The sequence below is a fragment of the Atractosteus spatula genome, chromosome 6, assembly GCF_055471065.1.
Source record: "Atractosteus spatula isolate fAtrSpa1 chromosome 6, fAtrSpa1.hap1, whole genome shotgun sequence".
In the NCBI taxonomy this organism is placed as follows: Eukaryota; Metazoa; Chordata; class Actinopteri; order Semionotiformes; family Lepisosteidae; genus Atractosteus; species Atractosteus spatula.
This window is the reverse complement of record NC_142711.1, coordinates 5,543,355-5,555,808: the sequence shown is the minus strand read 5'-3', so window position 1 is coordinate 5,555,808 and position 12,454 is coordinate 5,543,355. Positions and strand designations below refer to the sequence as shown.

The 12,454-nt window shown below is 41.4% G+C and overlaps 1 protein-coding gene across 1 annotated transcript in view; it reads right to left on the bottom strand.

The window, feature by feature from the left end:
* The window catches only part of dlgap1a (DLG associated protein 1a), a 96,134-nt gene that overhangs the window by 11,406 nt on the left and 72,274 nt on the right, over positions 1-12,454 (bottom strand). Inside the window, exons 5-6 of the mRNA XM_088919010.1 lie at positions 7,807-8,177; positions 6,337-6,428 (exon numbers count right to left, since the gene is read on the bottom strand). Of these exons, the coding sequence (XP_088775136.1) occupies positions 6,337-6,428; positions 7,807-8,177 (463 nt within the window). The remainder of the gene's footprint in view (positions 1-6,336; positions 6,429-7,806; positions 8,178-12,454) is intronic.

The following is a 12,454-nucleotide window of genomic DNA, read 5'->3' as shown; positions in this document are numbered from 1 at the left end:
AGTATATTGTATGAAATGTGTAATATAAAATATTCTGAAAGGTACTTTAGAAAATGTTAGAGAGAACATTCCAAAATATTAGAGCTCACATTCCCCTTTTGCACTTCTTTATATGAAATGCCAATACGTACATTCATACATATGACAAAAAAAATGCTGCCTCTGAGTTTGGATGGACAAAAGCAATGGTCCCACAGCCAAAGGGGCTGTAATGACAGGAGTACCTCAAAGAGAGAAGCTCGGAGAACAGGACTGTCGAAACATGAAAGCCCTGGGACCTTCTGATCGACATGCAGGGACTGCCTAGCTACCATCACCGACTGCCAACAAGCAGGAAGCAACCCTGATCAACCCAGGTCCTGTCGACCACATGAACACCCAACAACCACAGTTGCCAACCAACAACTGATTACATTCACCAGCCGAGTCCAAGTGGGCACCCCAGAAATGGTTAAAAACTGACTCCAGACCACTGGGCATCACAAGGCTGGGTGGTGGCAGTGTATGCATCAGCATGAAAGACAATCTCATGGATACTTGCAAAGGGCAGAGCCTACACTATCGGTCAGCTCCTTGCTTTGCTTGAACAAGAACTTCTCTGAACAGTTCGAATGAGAGACATTTTGAAGCCTGTCCTCTACTGCAGATTGTAACAGCAACAGCATCAATGTCATCCCATGTAATTCCAAGAAGATGGTGTGACTTCCGACATGGTAATGATGTCTCAATACTTTCTCCTTCAGTCTAGAAAATTACTGGATCTTGACTCCATCGAGCACCAGCTGAGGAGCCACGTATGTAAAAGCTAACTACCAAAACATATCATTCATCTTTCTGCAGCACTGCAGACTGGATGAATGGCTATCCCTGTAGCCCATGTCCACTGCCTTTGCCTGTCTGTGCAAGATCATACTGTCTGCATGTTTGTGTTCGAGCTAATGGTTTGACAACATGAGTTGATCTCTTACGGATGTCTGTCAGACATGTGACCATTCCACATGTTTTAGCTTCCTTTCAGAAACACATTTATAAATGATTCAATAAATACCGGCACTATGTATCCTCTTTTTTCTCATCTATGCTTCTATTAATTTTATTTCTATGTGCAACATAATTGAAACGTTAAGTAAAACTGCTGACGCTATTTCATTCTGTGTACTAGCGGGTTTGGCGATGATGGTGATCAGGTGCAGCTGTGTGAGATTGAAATGCCGTTGTTATCCCTCCCCAACTTCAGCTAATAACTTCCATGTACTGTTTGTTTTATACCGAATTACAGTGTAAAGGCACTATTCTTGCCTTTTAGAACATCATAGATATAATAACATAAGACAGGTTCAAACAAAAGGAGGCCACTTGGCCACTTGGTACTTAATAGCTAATTGATCCAAGGATCACATCCAGCCATGTCTTGAAGGAAGCCAGGGGTATTAAATGTAAGGATTTATGAAAACAAACAGCAAGAAGGCTGCTCGAACTGAACACACCCGAACATGATGTCCTGTAGTTTTTGGTGAACGTTTCCTGAAGTATTATCGCTTGAGATATAAACATGTGTGCGAAAATATTGCATAAAACACACAAAGACGTATGTTATTAAACCAACACACACTTGAACGTTTACCTGCCTGAAAGGTGGCCCTGCCCTTTTGCAAGACGCTAGGACATGCCTCCATGAATGACACATGAAAGGATGTCAATGACTGGGAAAAAAACAGTAGGGCCACAGAGTTATGACTGAAGATGTCACATGGTCTCTGAACTGTTGTCATTACAATCACATCGGCTTCTTCAGAGATTTAACACTACCGGGCTCAGAAACCACAAAGACTGGATAAACGAGTATGAAGTACAATGCAGAGTCTGTTCTGCAGCGCCCTTCATGGTTGACACCGACTCTTCAATTTTTAACACTGTTTCCTTTAAAACACTGGGCAAGTTCTCCTCCCGCATGATCAAACAGTCTGCTTTCACAAGTTAAAGAATAACTCGGCAAAACAGGTGGTGAGTAGGGGTGCCGCACTTTAATAATTTCAGGCTGCATTTTATCAGCCTCCTAACAACTTCCTGGATGGGATGTGTGTGCCAAGGTCACTATGTTGCTGAAGAAAACAAGCTTCAGAGAGATTTAACATTATCTGTGTTCACTGGTGTAAAGCTCATGTTACAGTCAGGTGGAGTCAATCAAACAGGATCATAAATCACACAGCTGAATGCCCAAGTTAGTTGAGACTGGAGAGAAAGCGGTGCACATTAGTCGAACCAAAAGAACTGCCACCCAGCCTTGAAAAAGATTTTTAGTAATTATTACTGGTGGTCTTGGCCAGCTTGGTTTTCAGTGGAAAATGTCTGCCGTTTCATAAGAAATTACATACAGTTAATCAGATTTCTGATGGAAACCATTGAAGTTGACCTAATTTGTTTTTGTAACTGAAACAAACAAATATTAAGCAACTGGTTCTGACACACCAAGGTGACATGGAGAGATATCTTTACAGGAAAATAAGAGACTGCTGCAGTACTCTGGTAACACTGACAGGATCCAGATGTGAGTACTTGACCTATGAACTTGCACGCTAAAACAACTGGACTGTGAGTGAACAGACTGAAAGCCCACACTCTTTGGTGTTATTGCATTTTAATTAACTGGGCTAGAAACGCATCTTCTGCCATGTGTGTTTGACAAACTAGCGTACCTTTGCAGGGCAGCACGGAAGACAAATATATCTGCATATTTATAAATCATTCATCATTGAATTCAAGACCAAAAAAATACTGCAAAAGTAACATGAGACATTAAAACAAATAGGTAGGCTGATAAGTGAATCATAATATTTAATATAGTGTTAATTAGTTGGTATTAAAGACCATAAGACTTTTATGTCCTTTATCTTAATACAATAAGTACTGTTCAATTTAACATTTAGGAGAAATACAAGTGCCAGAGATTCAAGAGAAAGCAAAACTGATTTTTTATATGCCTTGTGAACATAAGACAGTACTGTATGTACTAGAATCTTCCTTGTTCAAAAATATTTACTAAAAATAAACATATATATGCTTAAATGATATATTTGATATCTAGTATGACGGTAAAACTTTGAAGGATGTAATTTTCTAAATACAGTATATATCAATTTGCCGTTAACTCATCAAATCCTAATTATCCAAGACCATGGTGCAGATCTTCTACTTAAACTAAAAACCTTTCTAAACACACCCAAGAAACACATAAAAAATTACATGAAACTTTTGATGGCCTTTTCCAGGTTTCAACACCAGCAATTAACAAAGGTAGTGTATCTACTCCTTATCCCTTTTTCTGATGTACAAGTGTTTGTAATAATCGAAATAATTAGTGCCGTAGGCAACAAAAAGCCTATCACTCCAAATCTGTTTCTTCTTGCAAAGGGAAAGGATTTTATTATGGGCTAATTTTAACGTATACAATTATTATTAATAACAGCATGCTTAGAACAGTTGTTCATTTAAGGAAATGGTACGCTGGAAAGTTCATGGCAGGTTGCCAATATTTTTTTTTTCAACCAGCAGCAAAAGGAAGCACTTTCAAAACCGTTTTTAAGAGGACCCGAACAAAACAGTCGCACCTTAAAGATAACAGATGCTCAAGTAATTGCTTACGCTAACGTTTCACACCCTGCATGTTATCCAAGAAGAAACACTTTGCCTAAAGAACTGCCTTCAAAAAGAAGTGGTTTGGTGAGGCTACTATAAGCTTTCTGCTTTCCTGAAACCAAAAGGCTGCAGCCCTTTTTAATCATTGAAGTGATCTGCCCTACCCCACACCCCTACCTCCAAGACTGTTAAGTAAGTTAAATGATTACTTGGTGTCTGGTGTTGAGTTACAGTCAGATTTACTGTCAGGAGCACAGGAGGATTTAGAGATTCTCACTGTCTGGGAATCTCTTGCCAGGGTCCACACAGCCTCTGGTAAAAATGTTAAGACCTCCCAGGAACTGGCCTACTATTGCGAGACAATACAACTTTAAAGTCCCAGATAAACAGCAAGGACTCAGGCAGGGGTCAAACAGCACACACACAGTTAATGCCTAACTTGTTTATACTGGGCTGTCTTCTTCTAAGAGTGACCTGGCACAGATTTCCATAGCAGTGGCCTGGATCTTTGGCACTGAGAGTAATTACAGCTGCAACCTTGCAAGTCTTAACAACAATGAGAAACGGACCCCTTCACACTGTGGTATAGGATGTGCAGTTTTGCAAGACGATTTTTGCTAACTGAAAGGTAAAGTCAGTTACAGGCACCTAAACCTAATTTTGAGGAGTCTTCAGAGTGTATTTAGCCGAAACTATCATCCATGCCACTTAACACTGTAACATTAGAGACAAAACCATTATGGAACAGTCGCTATCCTTCCCCATTGGATTTCTAGACTGATTTCTCTTGTATGCGACTTCCTAATTAGTTCACTAATCAGTGGTCGTGGAGTCTGGTGTGCGATTGTGAAAGAAAGGCGCGATTCAGTTGTTAAAGAATTACACTTTCCCATCCTCAGCAGCTTTGTGCATCGAGAATATGGGAAAGATGGCATTTCGATTCTCAAAGTCGAATTCCGAACAGCAAGGCCGAACAAAGGCCAAATTTTCATTTTTGTCTTATTAAAGTAACAGGTGAGGGGGAATGGTTTAGTCTATGCTGATATGATAAGTACAGTGGTGCTCTGCCATGATCACACTTGATGCCTTTACTTGAAGGCTGAGACCACAAAAAGACCACATCTTTTAGAATTTAGAATACTTTTGAGTGCTTATTTTCAAAATAGTATTATCAGTGTTAATAATTTTATAAATCAATAACATTAATTCATTATAATTAATCGTTTAGAACATTTAGTCATTTATCATTTACACGATTATTCTCATAGACAATTAACTAGTTAAATCATTTATTACTCAGAAGAACTGAGAGTTAGAATCCTCTGCTGTCTAGGCTTCAAGGGGATGAGGTCACTCTTACAGCACACTCAGTGCCGCTGAGCACTGAGCCAGCGTATGCGTATGCCAGCAGCGATACACATTGGCCTGGCGGCAGCAGTGTGAGGAGCTTTCATCATGGGGGCACAAGCATAAAGCCCTGGGATTTTTAATGACCACATAGTCAGGACTTCGGTTTTATGTCTCATCCGAAGGATGGCATCTTTTTACAGTACAGTGTCCCCGTCACTATATTGGGGCATTAGGACCCACACAGTCTGCAGGGTGAGCGCCCCCTGCTGGCCCCACTAACACCTCTTCCACCAGCAGCCTTAGCTTTCTCTAGGAGGTCTCCCATCCAGGTACTGACCAGGCTTCCATCTGCTGAGCTTCAGTGGGCTGCCAGTGGTGCGCTGCAGGGTGATAGGGCTGCTGGCCATAAATTGTACAAAGTACTGTAACGGGAGAATGCCTGAGCTTCCAACCAGCAGCACAGGCCAACTATCCTACACGCACTGAATATGACAGATGGCAGGGCAAGGAAGTTGGCTGAAAGCTTCCAGGACCAATGGCTGCAGCCCCAGATTCTCCTTTCTCCACTGGAAGCAGCTGCACTGCCGGTACACACTGGGTAACATCACACTCAGGCAGTGCCAGGGACTCTGACAGCACCTGCAACAACCTGCGTGTTGGCAGACAGCTAGCCCAAGCTGAAGGGAAACAGCTACATCTCTCTCACATTTCATCGGTCCTAAGTGTCTGCCGACACATCTAAGCGACATTTAAGCCATAGCGTGAGTAACTAGAAGCTAGAAATATAAATGAAACTCACAGTGCAGCATACTATATTTAAAAAGAACATTTGATATAAAGTCAGCATTTATATTTGCTGCCAAAAATGAGCAAAACAGGAAAATAAAAAAGCCTTCAGTACTTTTAAATGCTACAGTGGTTATGTTCTGTGCCTGTTCTCTTAACTAACAGGTGGAGGTCAAATTCTAATCTCGCACTCCTGCAGTTGATGTGTTTTTCAGTTTTCCATGCTGCACACACGTTCAGCTCTGCTCTAGCGAGAGGACAGCTGAGTCAGCGCGCTCTGAGCTCAGCGTTTGAAATCTGTGTTGGTGGTTTGGGGATTCTTCCGGGGGGAAATAACAGGTCCGATCTTTGACAAGCACTGTCATTTCCTCAGCCAGGAAAGTAAAAGCCAAATTATTCAGCACGCTATCTCTTTAGTTTCATTACAAAAAACAGTAACAAAACCCTCGGCGAACAGTCACAATGTTTGTTTTGAAATGGAACAATGAAATTAAAAAATATATGAAGTCAAATGCACCTTTAACAAACAAAACAATCTCCTACTTGATAAAAGGTCTTACTCACCATCTCTCCTCCTCAACTTGAATCCCCACGGACTGGAACTTATGTGAAACAGAATTTTCTTCCATATCAGGTGACTCATCAGGTCCATCAACCTGAGACAAAAAAAGAAGGAAGCATTATTTTCCACAAACTGCTGTAAAATATTACCTGATTTTTTTTACCCAATCTATTACCTATTATTACCTGATGATAACTTACAAAAAGTGTCTTATGAGCAAGATGAGCATAGAGATCACATGTACTAATGAAAAGCTCAAGACAGCTGGATTCCCATAATGTACAAAAGTCTGCTGTCCATAAGTTTGCTGAATTTAGAAAAAGTAGGTCTTGTTTTACTAAATTGTTCAATCAGGTTCAATCAATTATTCACAATTCTCGAAGGTATTCAGAAACTCCAGCCAGTGAACTTCTTCAGTATCAACAGTGAAACAAACACAAACCTGAGGGTGGAAACTCAGCAAGTGCAAGTGCTGCTATTGTTGTTTTTGCATTAAAATTGAAAGAGAAGAAGAATTTGCATCAGCACCCAATGACCTGCTAGGGTCATAGGTCAGGGGTAAGGGGTCATGTAGTAATGTGTACAGTGTGGAAACACACAACATGATTTGATCGCAGCTGGTGACTTCCACGCGCACATTTATAAACCATTCAAAACTGAGGCCGATGGGAACAGCTTCTACCCTACTGCACTGCACATTCTTAACGGCTACTGTAACTGCACTGCCTCAGAACTCAATGCATCTCTGCACAAAGCACTTTTTGCATGGCCTACCAAGTTTTTTGCTGTCACTACCACATATGTATTGTTATCTACAACGCATTTATTGTTCTGGTTGTTACTATTTATTATGTACTGTTTTGTGATGCACTGTCTACATTGTGTGGTGTTGTCTGTTGTACTGTGTTGCCTGCACACCACCACCAGTGTGCAGCCCCACCTGGATGATACGACAGCAGCTGAAGTGCACCAGAACGCTCACCACACACCTGCTACCAGTGCGGAGGACAACAGAGTGATGAAGCCAGTTTAGAGATGGGGATTATTAGGAGGCTATGATTGGTAAAGGCCAATGGCAAATTTGGCCAGGATGCCGGGGTTACAGCACTACTCTTTTCGAGAAACACCCTGGGATTTTTAATGACCACAGAGAGTCAGGACCTTGGTTTTACATCTCATCCAAAGGACAGTATAGTGTCCCCGTCACTATACTGAGGCATTAGGACCCAGACAGACTGCTGGCCCCACTAACACCTCTTCCAGCAGCAGCCTTAGTTTTTCCCAGGAGGTCACCCATCCAGGTACTGACCAGGGTCACACCTGCTGAGCTTCAGTGGGGCTGCCAGCGGTGAGCTGCAGGGCGATCTGGCAAATAAACTCCTCTCCTCACCTACTCTACTCCTCCGCTGCACAGCCGCTGAGAGGAAGCCACAGTCAGGTACCGGCGTACCTTCCTCCGAGGAGCGCCGTACCTGTATCCCAATGGACAAGCACTTGCTCTTGCGCAGCAGGTCTTTCTTGCTGTCCCCGGGGGCCTGCACCAGCGCGGAGGCGGAGGCCAGGGCGATGGTGCTGCTGCTGACGTGCTGGCTGGCGGGGCCGTGGATCTGGGCGTTGGCGGCCTCAATGGCGGCCGTCAGGGCCTTCATGCTGTCGATGCTCTCCGTGGAGTTGCTGAGGCCCGACTGGCTGGTGATGTCCCCCCGCTGGCCCTGGCCGTCCATGTAGGCGTCCTGGGCCGACTCAGTGCTGCTCTGCGCCGTGATGGAGATGAAGGGCTTGGTGGTGGTCCTGGGGGGGACAGGCGGGGGCGTCTTCTTGTAGGTGGTGATGCATGACGACACTGGAGAGAAGACAGACGTGGCAGGGGAGTCACAGCCAGCCCTGTGCCACCGAGACCATGCAGAAGAAAGCAAGTACCCTCTTCTCCAGGACAGGCAACGGTTGGTAGCAGAGATTTTTTTCCCCCATCTCGAAGAACACTTTACTACGACACCGCCATCGAATCTGGGGGGGGCTCTCTGTTTAGGGAATAAACAAGCTGATACTTGTCTGCTCTGTAACCATACGAATCATCCTCTGTTGTTTCTATGGCGTGAATACAAGTCAGCAGTTTACAGCAGGTAGCATCAATAGAAATCATGATATGTGAAAGCTATATGAAAAAGCTCAATGGTAATACTGTACCAGAGGAACTGTACAGTACATTACAATAGATCCACGTTTCAAAGTGCTGACATCAAGGAAGATTTCACCATTTTAATTTCTAATGGTATGCAGCAAGTAAAGGCGTGACACATAGTTTCAATAAAAGAGTAAACAGCTGATTTGGTTATTTAACTACATACGCAATAATACAGTACAGAGGACAGGATGCTTAACTTAACTTTAGAGCATCTTACATTTCATAGCAAGCAGGTGTGGAGTCTTTGTCACAGTTCCAGAGTGATGGAGATATTTTAAAACATCTCCATTATAACCCCTCAGAATGGCATTTGGAAATATGCTTATTCAATTTAGCACATACTTTGTGGCTCTGAAATCTTTGCAGTGTAAAGTTGCTAGAATTGTAACTTGTAGTTCTTACTAATGGGAATTTGCCTGCAATCAAATTGAGAAGAAATTAAACAATTTAATTCTAAAAATATTTCCACTCTTTAAAAAAACTAGATAAAAAAACACTTTTTTGACATTCATGTTTTTTTCTTCAAATACTTTGTTCATGGTGAGGAAAACATGAAAAGAGCTCAAGACATGATTTCACATTTAGAGTGTCTCTAGTCTTCCATCAAGATGCTCTACACCTCACATTAGCTCTTATTGTGGAGGAGAACAGAGTGATGAAGCCAGTTCATAGATGGGGATTGTAAGGAGGCCATGATAGGTAAAGGCCAATAGGAAATTTGGTCAGAACAATGGAGTAACACCCCTACTCTTTTCAATAAAGCCTTGGGATTTTTAATGACCACAGAGAGTCAGGATTTCAGGTTTACATCTCACCTGAAGGACGGCACCTTTTTTACAGTACAGTGTCCCCATCACTATACTGGGGCATTAGGACCCACACAGACTGCAGGGTGAGCACCCCCTACTGGTCCCACTAACACCTCTTCTAGCAGCAGCCTTAGTTTTTCCCAGGAGGTCTCTCATCCAGGTACTGACCAGTCTCACACCTGCTGAGCTCCAATGGAGCTGCCAGATGCGAGTTGCAGGGTGATATAGTTCCTGGCTACATATACCAAATGTATACCAAAATCATTTCAATATGACACAGAAGCATTCTAAGAATAATATGTAGTTGTTTATGCTAAGACTTTTTTTAACTTTAGGGTTTTCCAACCCTCGGCCTAAATGTAGCAATGTTAGATCTTTACATTTCTGGAGGAAAACTGCAATGTCTTCTCTTTGTAGCACAGACCACAGATAAATTACACTGACCCAAGGGAGGGAAATTAGCTACAGGATGCCTGTGAACTCACTGACTTACTGGGGATCTGGAGCAAAGAATTTAAAGTATGAGTCAGACCAAATATTGTCCATATTATCACTCAGTGAAAATTTGAGGTTACCTTTTAGGGTTCAAATTGCCCTGTAATTGCTACAGAAATATTTTGAACTGAAAAATTAGTCTACTAACAAAGTTAAGATGAGCTACACAATGCTAAGAATTATAAAATAGAGAAAGTTTTTAAATCATTCTTAAAAAACATGTAGAAGGCTACAACAATATGCAGTTTAATCTCTGAAAGTTTCATATAAAATACTAAAAACTTATTAACATGAACAAGAATTGTAGTTCTTGACCAGCATAACTTTAATATATTTTTAGAAATGTTCAATGGAAAATAAGCTTGAATAATAGTGACTATTGCAATAAATAATGTTATTGTCACTTTAATGTTAATGGTATACAGTATATATACAAGTGACAGTAATAAAAAGGCAGTATGCAGCCATACTTCATGCAATACATTTTTACGTTCCTTAAAATTAGACTTTGGAGGAGGCTTTTTTTTAATCTAGAACTTTTTTTGTTAAATGGAAAACTTCAAAGGCTGGCAATGTTTTATAAAGTTAATGGACAGTTTAGAGTTGATGTTCCAGGCCTATAGGGCCTTTCTGTCTCAGGGCTGTGAGAGCTCCCCGAAAGAATCTAGTTAATAAGAAACCAGCTGCCTGAAGCAGACAAAACAAAGCCCTAGCGCTGCAGAGCTGTGTGGGCTTCTCCTTCATTTCCTGGTCCAAGAGTGCAGACACACAGCTGCACCGGCAGGTTATCACAGGTCCTGGCACTTGTTAGGGCTGGGGAGGGGGTGGCTCAATTCTGATCTCCTGATGGCTGAGCACACATCACAAAGCTCTCTGAGTCTGGTCATGCAAACCGAGCCTTGCCGGCTTTCTTCAGGGCTGGAAACAATTCAAGCTGCCACTCCTGTCTCAGATTACAACAGCAGAACATAGGTTAGCGAAGAGGAAGCCTTTTCACTGATCTTCTGCAGTGCCAGAAAGAAGCAAGTAATCACTGCTGTTGTTTGAATTACTTACAGTACATACATCCATAGAAATCTAGAATCACTGACTGTCCCCTTTCTACCCCCTCCCTTTGGAAATCTCAGGTGTTCACAACTTTGTTATAACCCTTGTACCTGTACAGGAGGGATAAAGAGCACGCAGACTATTATCCAATACACAGACTGTCAGCATCTCCCACGTCTTTATTCACACTGTGAGCTTCACACGATCCAGAGTTAGCAGCAATTAGAGATGAGATATTTCTCTCACTGACAGCAATGCAAACTAGAGGTGACAGTGAGAGAAGAGGTTTTTAGTCCAGTTGGGCTTTGACGTATGCAGAATCTGGTTGACAACCAATAAAAGACGTAGCCTTTACTTAAACTAGCATTTTTCTGGCCAGGGGGCTGACTTGGAATCTTGAACGATACTTTTTACTGGCTGAGCAATACTGCATGGCTTGGCACCTCAGGACCAGTCGGAATTATTATCTTCCTGCTCTCCACCTTGCAACCTTCATTCGCCTGACTCTGGTCTCTCCTCTCTCCCAAGCTCTTCTACACTCTGGGGGTGACAGGGTCTTCTCCTGCTGTGCCCCAGAGCTGTGGAATTCTATCCCCAAGGATATCAGAGAGTCCCCTTCCCTGAGCTAAAAAACTTCTTCTTCAAAAGGGCTTTTACTTAACTGATGTCTGTGTCTGCGCCTTTGCATCTTCCAACACACTCAAAAACCTTGTATTTTAATGTACTCTTTTCTTTTTTTAATCATTTTTGTTTTTGTTTCTAACCGTAAAGTGCTTTGAGAAACTACTTTAAAAGGTGCTATACAAAATCGTACATGCTATACATGTTTATTTTTTATCACCACCACCATCATCATCATCACATTATTATAATTTTATCAAATCATTTTTTATTAAAAAGAGACACTGTAAATTAATCATCATTCCACAAATGAAAGCAACCAGAATGTAAAGACTTTCAATTATTTAAAAAGGAAGATAATTCAAATTATGCATCTTAAAACATCCTTTGGGATGAAAAGTGTTGTATAATTTAAATTGATTATTACTGAGAACTACTAGAACTCAAGTAGTGAAATTTCATACATACGATTTAAAATGAATGAATGTTCTAGGGTTGAATGGTAATTCTAAGGGAATTACAAACTTGCAAAATTCCTTTTCATGTTTTCTTTTTTTAATATAGACCTGTTCTAGGTAACGGAAAAATCTTACACTGTCCACACTAACACATGCAAGAAGTTCCTTTTTATTTCATTTTGTAAAAACAATTATACAAAACATACCTAGAGGGTACCTTTTGACTATACTCAACTCCCAACCAGAACAAACAAAGATAACAAGTGACACTGATGCCTCTTCTAAGTGAATGTCAGCAGTAATAAAAACCACAAGGAAATCCTTAAACAAAAAACTTTCTGATCTTCTCATTTATACAGAAGACTAATATTAATTTTTCGGTAGGGGGTCTTGACTTTCTTAAAGGTTTACTGTGTATAACAACAATATTTATAATTATTTGTATCTGGCTTGGCTTTTGAAAATGTACTGGATTTGTAAATGTATTCCCCAAGACCGAGCTGTG